Here is a 17,185-nt window from a genome sequence, read left to right on the forward strand (position 1 = left end):
GTTTTTTTCGGCGAAAAACGCCTTCCTATACATGGTCGTTTTTTTTGGGTTAAAACGCCTTACTATACATGGTTGTTTTTTTCATCTAAAAACGCCTTACTATACATGGTCGTTTTTTTTTCGGCTAAAAACGCCTTCCTATACATGGTCGTTTTTTTCATCTAAAAACACCTTACTATACAAGGTCGTTTTTTTCGGCTAAAAACGCCTTCCTATACATGGTCATTCGAAAAGCTCAAGTTAAAAGAGCTGTTTGAGAGCCAAAAAGAGCCGTCTCTTTTCACTGAGCCGATCCAAATGAACCGGATCACCGAAAAGAGCCGAAAATCCCATCACTAACCCACACCACCATGGGGAGAACATGCAAACTCCACTCCAGGACACCAGATCGCGAATTTGAATCTCCATGCTCAGAACTGTGGGGTGGATGTGCTAACATTTGTCCACCGTGGCGCCGAATCATAATAATGATCTTATAATGATAAAAATAATCATTATAATTGCAGGTTAGGTTTATATCACCATTCTTGTGCCTTTACCTTGTTCCTTGAGCGTGACCAAAGCGGTGCCGGTGCCAAAGTTGTTCCAAGCAGTACAGTTGTAACGCAGCTCAAAATCAGGCGCCAGGGTTTCAGAGAGCACCAGAGAGGACACAACTCCTTGGTCACTGGTTACTGTTTGTACTGAGTAGCGACCAGAGGAACCGGACGAAAGGCTAATGTCTCCAAAGGACCATACCTGTGGGAAGGAGCAAGAACGTACATAATAGACGGGTGAAAGATTTTTCGACACACGTTTCTTCACGAGTGAGTAAAGAAAATACATGTACGCCCTTTGATCCCTTCAGTCTGCTACCCACATTGCTCTCTGTCCTACTTTCTTTCTGCTGACCTCAAAAGTGCTATTAGCCTGACCCGTCTCACGAGCTTATGTTTAAGGACCCTCCCACGTGCGCCCTGCAGGTGAGTTGTGAGGAGGGTGAGGCAGCCACACTGAAGTGGGCCTCCACTTTGCTGTCTGTAGCACAGGGCAGAGGGCCACCCCCCGCCCCCTCTCTCTGTCCTTCTGTCCCTCTACTCAGGCACCCCAATTATCCTCTCTCAGCCCAGCATAAATTCATGATTCAACACGGTCAGCTGAGTGATGCCTTTCGGGCCGCTAATTGAATGCAGTTTGGCTGAAACCTGTCGGAAGCCCGTCTCCCACAGCTCCCCCCGACTTCTTTCGCTTCATTTAATGCCAGTGCAATTACACCACTGAATATGTGTGTATGTCTTGATTAGTGGGCTGAAAATGTGTGTGTCTTGATTGGCGGGCTGAAAATGTCCTGGTGCAAAAGTGTGACAGTGAGGTCAGAGTCTACCAAGTGATAGCTCATATGTGGGTGGTGAAGTATGTATGTCACAAACATGGGCGATAAGAGTTTCACTTACGATCTTATAAGGTGGTGGGCTGCTTCCCACCCTGCATTCCAGCTTGCCCTTGGAGTGCTTCACAGCATGCTGCGTGGCCTCGGCTGTGATGATAGGAGGGCCTAGTGTGAAGAGAAAAAAAAAAGACGGAGAGAAGAGAAGCAAAGAAATGAGGAAACATTCTGACAGAGCAAATTGTCAAAGTAATCCATTTGTGGAGGGAACCCACCATTTACAGTCAGAGTGGCATCTCTTTCTGCAATTCCTATGCGTGGAACGATGGCCTTGCAGGTGTAAGTCCCAGCCTCGGCCTGGGTAACAGACTTGATCTGCAACGTGTTGCTGTTACTCAGCACCTGGTGAAAGACAGAACATGCCGATGAGACTGGAGGTTTGTCAACTCCAGACAAATCACATTGGGGTTCCCGCGTAGGCTGATTTGTACCGTATTGGCCCGAATATAAGACGGCCCTGATTATAAGACGACCCCCTCTTTTTCAAGACTCAAGATTGAAAAAAGACTTTTTGAGCACCAAATATATTTTTATGCAGAAAATAATTATAGTACATCTGAAACAAATGATTATAACAACATATTTGAGAGAAAAACCATGTCATTTTTCCTCATTCAAATCTTAATATCTGAACATTTAAATATGTAAACTAAAGTGCAATCACATTTGTAAATGAATGGCTTCTGATTTTTGAAATATAAATTACATCATAACTTCTCCTCAGCTGCCGGTTAACCTGACCGATCTTCGACCCACTTTTCTCCAGATTGTCGCTACGTTTCTCTATTTTCTGTTATCTCTTCTATTATTCTCTTCTCTTTTCTTTCTTACTGCTATTTTTTATTTTTCTTCTTCGTGCTACCGCTATTTTTATTTTTATTCTTTGTGACAGGGGTTCGCTTTGGCCTGGTGAGTCAAATTCTGCATTCGCTTCAATGATATCTGACGCCATCTAGTGTCGTGAATGGGTATAATGTCTAGACCCCGAATGTAAGACGACCCCCACTTTTTCAGTCTTATTTCAATGCAAAAAACACCGTCTTATATTCAGGCCAATACGGTACCGAGCAGTACAGATGTTGCCTTGAGTCAAAAATTCAAAACAGATACCAAATTATCGAATCCGCCCGTATAGGTCTCTAGCATCCTTTTGTTGAAGTACATACTTCAGTGTGTTAGAAAAGTATATTCTCTGTTAATCATAACCACACACAATCTTTGTTAAAGTGTGAGGATATGAAAGTAGACCTTGTTCCTCTCTCACTTTGCTGCGCAACAAGGTAAGATGTCTGCGGTTTGAGGAGCAGGTGGATACGGCAGATGATCACTGCCGGTTCATGTCTGTGCTAATGAGAAATCAGCAGATATTTCTTAGTGGAACAGGTGTGTTTGAAATGTCTCATTTGCATGGAAGTTTTTATTAACTCATTCAATACCAGCCAATTCTAGACCCCTTTTTTTTTTTTTACCATAAATCTTGGAAAAATTGACAAAAAAAAGTATCTGGGGTTGAACGTGAGGAGTGTGAAAAGACATATAAATATGTCTTTGGGAGTGAATGAGTTAAATTGCATCTCTTCTTAGTTTCCCGGTGCTCTTCCTGTCTCTTCTACTCGGTCAAACAATTTTCCCCTCATTAGTGTTCTAAAGTAATCGAAAGTGTGGAGTTCTGAACATATCAGTCTGTCGGTTGATTGAGAATGATTACTCACAAGAACAAAATACTGTATTGGCCCGAATTTAAGACGGTGTTTTTTGCATTGAAATAAGAAAAAGTGCGGGTCGTCTTATATTCGGGGTCTAGACGTTATACCAATTCACGACACTAGATGGCGCCAGATATCATTGAAGCGAATGCTGAACTTGACTCCCCAGGCCAAAGCGAACGCCTGTCATGAAGAATAAAAATAAAAATAGTGGTAGCACGAAGAAGAAAAATAAAAAAAAATAGCGGTAAGAAAGAAAAGAGAAGAAAATAATAGAAGAGATAACAGAAAATGGAGAAACATAGCGACAATCTGGAGAAAAGTGGGTCGAAGATCGGCCAGGTTAACCGGCAGCTGAGGAGAAGTTACGATGTAATTTACATTTCAAAAACCAGAAGCCATTCATTTATGAATGTGATTGCATTTTAGTTGACGGATTTAAATGTTCAGATATTAAGATTTGAATGAGGCAAAATAACATGCTTTTTCTCTCACATATATTGTTATAATCATTTGTTTCAGATGTACTGTAATTATTTTCTGTATAAAAAATAATTTGGTGTTTAAAAAGTCTTTTTTCAAACTTGAGTCTTGAAAAAGAGGGGGTCATCTTATAATCAGGGCCATCTTATATTCGGGCCAATATGGTACAACTTTTCGATCATGCTGTGGTTCATAACGGCATATCAAGCCATTTACGTAATTGATGCGGCCATCCTCCCCTAAGACCTGATGCCAATCAAATCAGGGTTTACCACCCCAAGCTGGAATGAGATGAACTGAACTGTAGGTCTTGTACTTCTTGGAAACCCGTCTCACAAGTTGCATCATCCGGTGGCAACTGTCGGTTTTGGTATAATTTGCTTGTCTCTAATCGCAATATTTGAACACTGAAACAAAGGCTGGGGAGATGCTTGGTAAGATTGTTGTCCTTAAATTGTTAGGACACAACGGTCGGACACCACGGAATGGTGTGAGTGGGCCTCTGAAGCGGCTGCACTCACATCACTCCTTAGCTCATTGATCCTGTCATTCTATCAAGCTGTGCTTAATCCATTTACCTCCACTCAGGCCTCCCACCCATTTCCACACAGTCCCCCTCTCGCACTTGCCACTTTTCTTTTTCAACACACTTACAAAGTAACCCAATTAGTCTATTTCTCTGGGCAATGTGAGGGACAGTGATGGTGGGTGGATTGAAAAAAAATGTCAGTTTGCTCCCTCAGAGGGGCCGAAGGCGTTCACTCTCAGATGTGACGACGGCGCTCACGGCATCTCCAGTTGTTTTTCACTCAAGGTATTTTCACCTGCGTGTCTTTAACAGTAATACTGGTAGCAAGGAAAGGCGCTCCTGTGGGATCGTGCTGATGTGTTGCACTAAAATGCTTTTTTTTTTCTTTCTCAGGATAGCAATGTTCTTCTCTGAAACGGTTATTCAAATGCTGCTAGAGCTGCCTGATGCCTGATAAGCTGCGGACGTTTTAACGGCACCGGTTGACTGACTGCTTCTTGGTCTGATTGATTTACTGCGATGACAGCCAGTCGGAGCACAGCAATGTTGTGTATATCTGTCAGTGGACAGACAGTTCTCTGCCAGAGGCGTTATACCTCAGGGAGCATGGTGAGCGCAGCTTTTTGAAGAATGCGTAGAGAGAAAAGTGTGAAGGCGTCATGCCTGAAGGCCATGTGTGAATGTTTCACTCTGAAGGTGACGGTGATCAGTGGTGAAGTGTTGAATCTTCAAGATGGCTGTATATCGCCTTACCTCGCTTGAGCCTTGTTTGGTCCAAGCCAGGGTCAAGGGAGGGTTTCCAGTCCACGTGCAAGTGAACGCTGCATCCATCCCAATATCCACAGTCATTGGCTTTGGCCCCGACAGCAATCTGGGGCCAACTGCGGGGAAGCAGACAGTTTGAATCAATATGCTTATCGCTTAACACCTATGCCTCGCAACTTCAATGTAGCGGCTTTGTTTACAGTCCTTCGGTTCAACTTACACTGAACATCAACCAGGGTGCTAACATTGGTGCTGCCCACAGAGTTGGATACCGCACAGGAGACCGGATCTGTGAAGTAGGAATGGTCCACGGTCACCTCCAGACTGTCGCCATTCGCCTCAGAGATGGGGACTCCTCCTTTCGACCACCTGCGGCGGACGAATAATCACATCATGCATTCAGATTATTAGTTCAGGGAAGGTACTTAGCCATGCATATCAAAGTGGCTATTAGCTCATTCATAGCGTGTGCCAATCATAATCAAATGCTGCCAATCAAGCTGCTCATTCAAGCAAATTATTCAAACACGTGCACTTTTTTTTCCCCTTCTCGGGGTGATGTGCTATTCGGCATAGCGTCCTACCGGCAGAGACGATACATATTCTTCATTTTGCTCAATTTAAAACGTCTTCAAAAGAGGGCGCCTCTACCTGTAGCCAATAATTTCCGGATTGGCTGAAGCGGTGCATATGAAGAGAACCTTGGCACCTTCGGTCACTGTCTGAGGCTGGACTGACAAAACCACAGATGGAGGGTCTGCAAGATGTGATGCAAAAATTAGCAGACCCAATTTTGACATGACCACTTCTCCTTTTGGTCATTGGATGAGAACGCGGATGAGTGCATGTTTGGGACTCACGTTGGACATTGATAGTGATGGATGTCTGCCTTCCAGCAGGGGCAGCTGGGTTGAGAACCCTGCAGGTGTAGGTGCGGCCGGAGTCGCTGTCCTCTGGGATGATTGGAAGCATGCTGACAGCTGCCTCCCTCTTCCCATCTTCCATCAGTGTCTGGCAACCATACACAATAGCTGTTAGGCTCAGCTGCAAGCCACACTACATCAGCTATATGTCATCTTATTTTTAGTTTGATGCGTACGCCAGTAACGCTATTTTAATTTAAAATTCTTTGGCACCGGCGATGAAATATATTAGTATGTTTTACGAGGCAGCGCGGGGATTTTTTGCTGTTCCGACATTTCTGAGAGCGTTTGTCGTCAGCGCCTTGTTTGTCATCGTCTTTTAAATCTATTTACTGCTTACAGAAATCAATACGCCTAAGTGAGGCAAGGTGTAGATTCTCAGGGTAATGCATACTGCTCACTCTCTTTCACACACACACACCCACACACAGAGAAGGGAGAAGAGTGTAATGGCCAAATCGCTAGCGAGTCTGTTTTTGGGTGGTGACAGCACGTGGCAGAAATGTCACATTTTCTGGAAAAAAGAAAAGACACGCTGGGCATTTTCTCCTGGACACCAAAATCAATGGAGCGATTCTTTGTCTTCCTCAGCAAGAAATATACCCTTTTTTTAAAAAATGTTAGTGGATGGAATTTTTCTTTGTTTCTTATGTGTACCCCCTCTCTTCTTCCCCGCCATCCCCTCTCACTGCAAGCGCTCGCCTCCTTAAATGTGGTGGTTAGCGTCGTTTAGCGTGCTCAGAGAGCATGAAAAATGTGACACTTTCCCAGCCGTGGCTGACTCACGCTCCGCCGCACCACCATTGTGTTTCTGCATTGTTGTGTTGGTGATTCTCTCTCTGCAGAAAACTCTACTGTATGAAACCCTCATGCCTGTCTGAGCTTTGGCATGCTCCAGTTATGCTGTAGTGTCACTGCATTAGCAGAAGGGAGGGGTGGGGGGGGGGGGAGCAAGGGGGTTAGTGGGAGTCGAAGGGGGGAGCAGGCGGAGTGGAGAGGCGTGAGTGAAAATGGGAGGGGGACTGCAGAGAGCCATTTGAGCAAACCTTATGAGAAAAGGGTGGTGATTGAAAACCATGGAGGAAAACTAGAGGAAAGAGGTGGACTGTATTTGAAAGGTTTTTGCTTGCAAATCTCTTGCGAGCAACATCATGGGTGAGTACCGGGGGGGGGAGATGATGGCGAGAACTTGCTCCTTGTACCTTGGAGTAAATGGCTGTCTCCATGACTTCTCCATCTCTGTACCAGGTGATCTCTGCAGCAGGCTTGGCTCCGTAGGATCTGCAGGTGAGGTTGTGTGACGTGTGGGCTTTAAGACGCACAACGGGGCCTCCCTCCACCAAAGGATCTGAAGGAGGGACTGGAAAGCAATAACACACTCATCGCTCAATACAAAACACATGAAATTCACTGACTCTGTTTATATGCTTTTGCGACTGACTGGCGACCAAGTCCAGGGTGTACCCAGGCTCTCACCCAAAGGAAAAGAATCCAGGAAAATGGATTGATGGCTAAAAGAGCAAACCGCAATTTGATTTGGGCACCACTACAACGTACACCAATAAACATTGTTTTATGAATATTCTACTCATTGAGTATTATTATCTTCAAAAAAGAATTTCTGATCCAGCTCAAGTCATGGATCATGTTGTAGTATGTCCCCAAAGTTGTGACATTAAAAGAAGCAAACAAGTTCAAACAAGTTATGATGTCTGTTTTCTCATCGTAGGAGAAAATAACACACTTTGCATCCTTTATTTCCTTTTCAGAGGCTAGCATTATTGTTGCAATGGCTCCCACTGTTGCTGAGCGAGGTTTGGACTGAATTGCTTATTTGTTCATTTATTTGCATGGTTTCTCACACAGCACTGGCAAGCCGAGCGTGCCACCCCTGATGAGGGCGTCCATTTCCCGGACCAATAAGGAGCGGCATGAATGTAGGGTTTGTGTTGGCCTTTTTCGCTCCCTCCACCGAACCAATTTCACTGTGTACGTCTGAATTGTCAGAGGTCCTTCCGTTGCTGTTGCATGGACACTAATGGAATCCGAGTGCTAGGTGATTTTAATTTCCATGCCGATTCCCCCGACTGCACTCCAGACGTTAACTCCAGATTGCTTTGGCATGCAGGCAACTGCACGCAAATATACATGCACAGGGAAAAAAAAGTCCCCCTGCACCTTCTTTAGCTCTTGTTTTGCCTTCATATATAAACGCATAGCCTGAGAAGCGCTCCTTCTCATTTCTGTCGATGAAAGAGCACAGTTTCCCATCATCCACCAGTCTCGATCAATTAGAGTGCACTTTATGAAGATGTTTTCATACTTTTCTTGCTCAGAATCAAATGACGGCCACGATGACGAAGCTGCTGAGGATCTCGGGGGAATCATTTCAAACGCGTGGCAAAAAAAAAGTTGGGTACTGTAAGTGTGTTGGACTCCGGGGGGATTGTTTTGAAGGGGCAAAACTTGGAAATACATCTTGTGTGACGTCAGTCCTGGAACTTTTCTGACACAACTCAGTCAAGTGCAGATGTTGCTGCCTGCATTTCGTGATCTTTTTCCTCGGATTTAAAAAAAAAAAATAATGTATGGGTATTTGTTTTGCAGTGTGACTGAAAATAACTCTGAACTTAATTACAATGGTAAGCGTACAGTGAGATCGATTAACAAATGACAAAAGTGATCGAACTCATATATAGACATTTTGGCAATCCTATTAGCTTAAAATAGCAATTGCACTAAAATACAAAAACAATTCATCAAAGGAATCAAGGATGACTATATGCTTGATAAATGAGACTTCTGCCAATATAAGACAATACACCTAAGTTTCAGGAGCCATCAACTGTAGGTCCAGTCCATATTTAGACTCGTCTGTACGCTTATCGGTCAAATCTGGATAAGTAAACGAATAACGATAAGATCGCTTGACTGGGTAAATTTTCCCATCATCATGTCGTGTCCTATGCTTGTCGCCTCTGACTTGCTTCTTTTATAACGCTTGCCGGGCTGAAGTCGATACATGGGGAGTGACATTCCTTCAAATGCCACCAGATGCCAGCAGTGCTTTGCTCATTCCCACAAGACCTGGATGCCCCCCACACCCCCACAGCACCCACTCAACAGACAGACACACAATCATTTGCAACCCCCCCCCATTCCTCACCCCTCAATGTCTGCGTGAAGAAGTGGATCACTCACATCGCGTTAATGTAAAAACTGCCTTGCGGTTGACAAATGTTGTGGCTCACCGTAAAATGTGCTAACTATGCAGACCTTGACTTTCAAGTGACTACTCCAGTCATTTGTGATTCCTGCAATCACATTAGCCACGACGTCCACAGTCTTGAAAGTGTTTACTTCTTCTTTTTTTTTTTTTTTTTCCTTCCTCCATCAGGCTCTCTTGGCTGAGCTTTAACAGAATTATTCCCCCAGCATTTCATTTCCATCACGAAATTAGAGTTATCACTGAGGGGTTGTTGCCGAGTGGTGATAAGAAATCATTTTATTAATGGTAAAGCCTTTAAAGAGGTCGGTGATATTGCCTAGAATGCAATACAGTTTTCATTTGTCTGCCCGCTGGTGTTCTGAATGGGATAATTACGCATTGTGCTCGACTTCCTTTTTTTTTATAATGCCCGTCTTTGTACTTATGTCTCGTTTGATGTGTTCGGATTGTTCTCAAGCTGTGGCAGTCTGAGCTGCGTATCTTACCTAGTACAGTGAGCTTGGCTCGGTGGGAGCGCAGGCCCGCCTGTGTCGCCTGACACTCGTACACGGCATCATCCACCAGCTCTGCCGAATCGATCAGCAAGCTGTGCTCGCCTGATAGCGGGTCGCCCATTAAGGAGTAGCGCGTCCAGCCTGCGTGAAGCCAGCGCACACAACAGTCAGCCACAAACCAAGCAACAATAAACACATAATGACACAACTACAGAGCCCATTTGGACAAAGCGCTAAGAAATGTGGAAAAGCTGTTTAAGTTACAAATGAACGCAGGCGGCACCTCGGTAGGATTGAGCCATTGTGTGTGCGTGTGTGTGCGTGTGTGTGTGTGTGTGTGTGTGTGTGTGTGTGTGTGTGTGTGTGTGTGTGTGAGAGAAAAGCAGCGTGAGGTCTCTCACAGACATACACATGTTTTGGAAACCTAGCAAAAAATTTAGTGTTACAATTCTAATTTATTAGTGTAATTTAAGTGCACCATCTTCATTATTATTAAACACCAACTTGACTCACACATGACTTAAGAACGGAGTCTTCGGAAAGAGAAGGTAAATCAAACGTTTCAAAGGCAAATACTGTAGTGGGGAAACGGAGAAGGAGAGGTGGGATTCAGCTGACTGGTATTTCTGAAAGTGATCTTAAGCAAAGGTGCGAGCAGTCTCACAGGGATCCACCTGGGATGATAAATGTCCGCAGCAAGAAAGGCAAAGAGGAGAGATGCAGCGATAATGATGAGAGGAGGATCGGGACAAGCCACGTTTCTCTTGTACGCTCCCATGTCATCACCATTACTCTTGTCTGCTAACAAAAACCCCTCATCCCTGCCCTCCCTCAGTTTTTAATGATGCTCCACCCCTGAAACCGAATGGTATTTGTCTAATAGGCAAGTGAGTGAAAAGCAGCATGAGGTGGGAAATGAAACACATGAGGAGTCTGTCCTTGAAGAACAGACACAATAAAGAAGGTGGCAGGGCCTCTGGGGCCAAGAGGCAATCCGTCCGCCATCAAATGTCAGTGCGAAAAGTTGATCGATTATCTACCTTCCTACAAAAACCTTAAAAAGCTAGACAGCAAATCACGTTATGTGTGCGCAGCAGTCGCCAACCTTTCACCAGTCGATCTTGTAAAACCTAAATGGTTAAGGAAGAGAGCTTTGGTTTCTAATGGGGTCTGCCATTGATCGGAATAAGAAACTACCGGCTGTATTCGAGTATACTCACCTAAAGAAAATGTACCGGTACTTCCACAAAGGCCAAGTTCACACACAAATATTTTTCAACCTTAAAATGTATGCTATATATAATCTTCTTTTTCAGAATCCCTACAAAAGGATTAAAAAAATGTATGGGATGTTCTGAAAACCTCAAGACAGAGCACCTCACACAAAGTTTTGTTTTATTGCATAATGTTTTGCATAAAGGTTTTCTTCCACCGCAAATGTCTTCAGAGGCAGAAATCTCGCGTGATCACATGTGAACTCGCTAAAACAAAGAAGAAGAGAAGGTCCCGGATGTACGCTGATGTTACGTGAGGGTTTTCAAAAAGGAGCACAGGCGGAGCATTGTTGAGATGGCTTTGTCGCCAAGAGAAAACTTGGTTTGGAAAATACTTCTTGGCGTCTGGGGAACCCACTTTGACACAAAAAAAAAGTATGCTTGATGCTGGGCACGACATATTTTGTCGGGTTGGGTGCTCCTAAAATCTCAACACAGAGCACCACACACGTAAAGATTCTCTTCCACCACCAGTCAAGAGTAAGGAAGGTGGGCACTGAACTAAAAATGCCACAGAGTGTCATCAGTGGGTTGCAACAGAGAAAAAAGAGACTGTCTGAGTCACAGAAAGGCACAGAAGGCATCCTTTCCATGTATCAAACACCTGTTCAGTTCCTTGTAAGAGAACAGCAAGTTGTGCAAAAAAAAGTACCGAAACACTGACCAGAATTCAAACATTTAAAGAAGATCACATTAAGTTCACCTGTAAAGGTGAGAGTGCATTTCACCCGAAAGCTGAATATCAGTGAGTCGTGTATGTGTATTCATTTTTCTTGTTAAATGCGGCACGGCATTGATTTAGATCTGTGTGTGATTGTAGGACTAAAACAAATTTGATTACAGTTGGCCTGGCATCTTGACAACGAACCTTGAAGGTCCAGTTTCAGTCATCTTGGGTGAGAAGCAGAGTGAGATCATACCTGGTAGGTCTCTCTCTCCACCCAAAGCCAGTCCGTCTTTGGTCCACTGCACCATCCCCCGGTAGCCCACAATGACACATGGTAGAGTCACGGACTGCCCAGACACCACCACCTGGTCCTGAGGCTGCTGGGAGAAGTAGGCTGCTCGGGTGGCGGCTGCAAGGACAGAAGGAGAAACATGTTGTGAATCTGACAAGAATTGACATTTTCAGGGCAAATCGTGTACAAATTGCAACACAACGCCTCACATCGAGTGAATGGCAGCAGGTGTGTAGGGTTGGGAGAGTGAAAGTAGCCCTGTGAAGGTGATGGCTCAATAAACTGACATTTTCAAGAGATGGTGGACGCTGATTTGTGTGAACACTGAATATTTCCCCTCCCTATAAATATCCCTTCCAAGAAGAAGAGTCAGCATTGCCTTATAACTTATTTAACTCTTTCCCCAAGTCCATATGCTTGTATGCTTACTAGCACGAAGCACTTCGGGGGGGGCGGAAAAATCTGCCACTCTTTCAGTGTACTTGAAGTAAAAATGGATGTTCAACAATTAAAACAGCACCAAAGGTCCCCAGGGACCCCTTTTGTGTGAGGCGCTTCAAATTCAGCAGAGACACCTGCCGCCGTTGTGCTGCCGTGTTGAAGTGCGCTACACACTCTCAATGGAACGGTTGGCTGGCCTTCAGACACATAAGCGCACACAACCAAAGTACACGTGCAGCGAGACACAACAGCAATATGGTTTCCAAATGTTTGTGGCACTATGATAAAGATTGAGTATTACAAACCCTATACAGCCAAGGGGAAGATGGCGGCACTCCAGAGGTAACTAATCCGTAGGCGGGGAAAGAGACAGTTGGTTGGTTATCTAAGTGGGCTCTCTGTGTGAGTCGGGAGACTTTAAAAAAAGAAAAACTCATTCTCCTTCTCTCTTTCATTGTTGCTCAATGGAGAATGGAAGGGAAGGGGGGACTGGGGGAGATAAAGAGGCCACTATTCAGGCTGGGCTAAGTCCCCCCCCCCTCCACCCCAACCCTTCCTGAACTGCTTCTCTTGGTTGGACTGTCTTGTCCCTCTCTTTTAATAGGTCTCTTCATTCTCAATCAATCCTGCTAAATGCAAGTTTAATAGCTTTTCAATAACAGCCACCCCCCCCCCCCCCCCCCCCCCCCCCCCCCCCCCCCCCCCCCCATCCCCATCCCCTAAGCAGGGTGGCGGGGATTTTTGCTTGCATTCTCACCCTCTTTTTTTCCCGCTTCCCCCTCCTCTTTCTTGCACCATTCTCTTTTTGAGTTTGAATGGGGCTGCTTGTTGGCAGTGTTTATTCCACACTCAATTATCCACTTCATCTCAGGGAGGGTCTGCGGACTCAACCCTGTCCCTCAGCCTCTCCCTCCCACTGCCTCTGCCACCTAGCAGCATAATTAAAGCAAAGCTCAGTCTCAACTGAGCTTTTCGGGGTTTTTTTTTATGTTTTGCATTCCGATGAACAAATGTTTCGAAGGGTATGCAGAAAACCGATCTGTATCGTACAGGACTTTAGACACAATTCTTTCAGTGTACCAACCTTCATGGGACACGATTATAACACGAGAGTTACAGTAGGCAGCTGTAACAGATATAACAATAGATATGCAATAGTAAGTAATTAAAAACCATTATGGATTTACTGTATGTTAATGACACAACCCATAATGAAAGCCTGATCAGGGTTTACCCTTCCAAAACCGTACTGCAGCAAATCGAACTGAACTGCGCTCAGTGACTTCAAATTATAGACTGAACATTTGAACCAACGGCTGATGGTTGAATCGTTTAATTTTGGCAGCAAGATTGTTTCAATTTAATACCGTGTGGTTCTGGTGACGTGCATGTAGCAAGAGTGTTATCGAGATGTAAAAACACAAAACTCAACAAGTCTTTGGAAGAACATTTTTAACAGCAATCACAACTGTCTTTCCCATCTAGATGCTATCTTTTCGAAACACGATAAAACATGCACATGCGCGGCGAGTCTTACGTGTTCTTTTATGAATGGTGAAATACATTGTTAGACACCCCCAAACATTGAAAAAGGAAAGTGAATACTCTGAAGCCACGTTTTAACTGAACAGCTCAGTTCAGTTCACCATGTTACTGTTGAATCTCGATCAGTCGGAATGGGCAACTGTGTGTGGTCATTCCACACTACGCAAGTGAACTGTACCGGAAAGGTTGTTGACTAGTGGCACAGTATGAAATATTGAAGCCCTTTCATCTTAGGCAGCAAGCTAAAGTAAAACCTCTCCTTTCTCATGAGCACTTTGAAAGAGCAATTCATGCCTTCGTCACATTCTGGTTGGATTACAGTAATGCACTTTACTTTGGAGTCAGCCAATCCTCCATTAAGCATCTCCAGTTGGTCCAGAATGCTGCTGCTTGCCTCTTGACTGGTACTCGTAAGAGGGAGCACAAAACTCCTACTCTTCACATCTCTTCACTGGCTCCCTATGCATTTTAGAGTTCTTTTTAAGATCCTGTTATTTGTTTTCAAATCTTTAAATGGCCTTGCTCCACCTTACCTCTTTGAGCTCCTCCACCCCCACACACCTGCAGACCAGACATTATGAGAGGCACCAAAAACTTTCATTGCTGGTCTCTCTCTTTGGAATGACTTCCCACTGAACATTTGGCAAGCCCCCTCGATGCCCATCTTTAAAACCCGTCTCAATACTCATTTGTATTCTTTGGCTTTTGACTCAGCATGACTCAGACTTGATCTTAGTTTTCCTGTTTTGTGCTTCCTACTGTCTTTGTTATTAATTTCTTGTTTTATTGTTTATTGTTGTATATATGATATTTGCTCCATGTACAGCCCTTTGTATACAGCGGTAGTTGTTTTAAAGTGGTCTATAAATACAGTTGAGTTGAGCTGAGTTTCTCATGGGTTTACCGAACCAATGTGTTCCCAGTTGAACCAACCAAACTGCTTGGTGTCATAAAGCCTGTTTTATCCACCTGACCCACAGAGGATGTTACGAAAAGCTCACCCAAGAAATAAAAATGTGTCATTGGTGCACTCGTGTTTTGTGTGTCTGCGCCCCACTCTCACAAAAGTGTTGGAATGGCCTATTGAGCGGCAGGTAGGCTGCATGTGTGTGAATCAAAAGGGGGGCCAATTTGAGCATGCCAGTGAGCCTTGGAGCTGGGGCTGTCGGATGCCGAATGAGGACCGACATTTTCCATCAGAAAGTGTCACTTTACACTCTTGCCTGTCTAACATTCTACATTCATAAGGTAATGAGCAGTTTCATAATCCTCCCCCAGCAGAAGCAGATTGAGATTTTTCTTTTTGTGCTGCCAAAGAGAGGGTGCAAAAAAAAAAGATTGCAATTAGGTATCTGGCCCAGTGTATCTAACTGTGTACAATGGGTAATAATTCACTTCATTGGCTGATTGTTTCAACGGATTACATGCTGCGAAGTGTTTGTCTATACCACACCCACACACAATTTTGTATGCTCACACTTAGCAATTAATGCTTCATATGGAGCCATACAAAAATAGAGTGACGATTGTGTGCTGTAGCGAGTGATTCACAGCTCTCCAGATCCCTTATTGAAAAGGCTCTACAGAACATCTCGACTGGCTAATGACTCATGCCAGATTCCTTTAATTCCTCGTTGCCGAATTAGACAATTCTTTAACGGTGTATTAGCGGCTTAATTACATGAATACGTTCCTGATAGGGAGCGAGGGAGGAACAGAGGCACACAAAGGGAACGGTGGAGGCAGTCTGAAGATTCTCACTCGCACACAAGTATGCAGTCCACAAACACACTTCTCACCAGACTTAACGTGGAGCTTTGCTATTGGCTGCAATTGAATCAAATAGAAATGAAAATGATGAAAATACAAATGTGACTCTTAAAAAGCCAAAATCACTGCACTGGATTTGACTTGTTTTGCTTCCCTACCTTAATTCTATTCATGGACTCATTCATGTATTCCCGACATTCCCACTCTATGGATTAGTCGTTTTGCATGTGTTGGATTAATGTTACCTTTAAAGCTTATTGCCACAAATTCAGCATTTACAGTACTCTGTTTCTTAACTCTTGTATGTATATGCGTATGTGTGTGTATATACGAAGGCTTTCGTGAAAAGTGCAATGCAAATAAAATGGTCTCTCTGACTTACTTGCCAGACTTTTAGCTTCAAATGTAAACCTGTACTGTGAGATGCATTCCTATATGTCAGCTTTCAAACCCACGCGTACACCAACAAAGGGTAGAATTTACACCGATCTGTTTGAGTGGATCGAAAACGGCCGATATTTTGCATTTTTTTGCAAAATAGCTGATTGACTGTAATGTCATATAATTTGTGTCGTCTATTAATCATGTCAATTATTGGATCCGCAAAATAAGAGATGACAGCAAACATGCACAACCTCGTTCACTCCGGGGTTGTTCTGTACTGCCACAGTGGGAAGTGAGCCCAAAAGCCAATCTATTTTTAGCTCGAGTGGAAACCCCCTGCGCCTGAGGGCGGAAGTTCCGCCCATCTAATCACAAAGTGAGAGCATTCATGTAGTTTTTATTTTTTATTGGTGAAAAGTCTGAAAACCATTTTATTTACGTGTTATTTAATTTTAGCACCTCTCTCATTCAAAATAGCTTTTTAGCGTAAGTTACGTGAGCTTCCGGCCACGCACGTTCAGCCACTCACAGATGCAACCAGGGGACAAGCGTGGTGTTTGAACAAACACGGAAACAGCACAAGATCCACAAAAAATTTGCTCAACAAGGATAGAAGACAAATGGTGGTAATGCGGAACGTAAATTGCACAAATCTCATGATGCAATTACATATATACAGTTTGTGCACATAGGTGCAAATTTATAAAGCTGCATCAGAGCCAAACAACTTTGAGAATATGCTACTTCGTCACATAGAGGGCAAATACATGCAAGGTAAAAAATGGACAAACAACGTAGCACAAAAAATCATTGGGGTCTGTGGGCACCGGGACTTGGACATCACAGCCGGCTTCCAATACAAGTCAAAAAGGAGAAGGCGCAGGCTACTTGACGTAGCTGCTAAATAAGTGGATGGATTTGTTTCCAGCTGTTGAACCAACATAGAAATAGTTTTAGCAAAAGGCCAGGCCACCTGAATGACTGGCCACTTTCATGCATTTTTTCCAATGATGCTAGACAAGGAGATGTTGTAAACATGTGAACACATTACATGTTATATTAAATGTTTTTTTTTTAAATTTTTTTAATCTTGCATTTCCACTCTGGCGGCTTTTGACGATAGCACAAATACAGTATACAAGTTGTTTTGGATATATTGCACCGTCTTCTGTTCACAAATTCAGCATTTGCACTTTCTTGCAATTTCTTTACTTCCGGCATGTATGTGTGTGTGTGTGTGTGTGTGTGTGTGTATAT

General features: G+C 43.9%; 1 protein-coding gene across 2 annotated transcripts in view; it reads right to left on the bottom strand.

Moving 5' to 3' along the window:
- kirrel3l (kirre like nephrin family adhesion molecule 3, like) overlaps nt 1-17,185 on the bottom strand; it is a 47,847-nt gene that overhangs the window by 6,911 nt on the left and 23,751 nt on the right. For both annotated transcript variants that reach the window (XM_019872887.1, XM_019872886.1), the window contains exons 2-11: nt 11,750-11,905; nt 9,547-9,696; nt 7,035-7,192; nt 5,770-5,920; nt 5,561-5,666; nt 5,130-5,278; nt 4,898-5,025; nt 1,642-1,768; nt 1,434-1,534; nt 540-738 (exon numbers count right to left, since the gene is read on the bottom strand). In XM_019872887.1, coding sequence (XP_019728446.1) covers nt 540-738; nt 1,434-1,534; nt 1,642-1,768; nt 4,898-5,025; nt 5,130-5,278; nt 5,561-5,666; nt 5,770-5,920; nt 7,035-7,192; nt 9,547-9,696; nt 11,750-11,905 — 1,425 coding nt within the window. The remainder of the gene's footprint in view (nt 1-539; nt 739-1,433; nt 1,535-1,641; nt 1,769-4,897; nt 5,026-5,129; nt 5,279-5,560; nt 5,667-5,769; nt 5,921-7,034; nt 7,193-9,546; nt 9,697-11,749; nt 11,906-17,185) is intronic.

This window comes from Hippocampus comes, unplaced genomic scaffold, assembly GCF_001891065.2.
Source record: "Hippocampus comes isolate QL1 unplaced genomic scaffold, H_comes_QL1_v1.1 scaffold242, whole genome shotgun sequence".
NCBI classification, from domain to species: domain Eukaryota; kingdom Metazoa; phylum Chordata; class Actinopteri; order Syngnathiformes; family Syngnathidae; genus Hippocampus; species Hippocampus comes.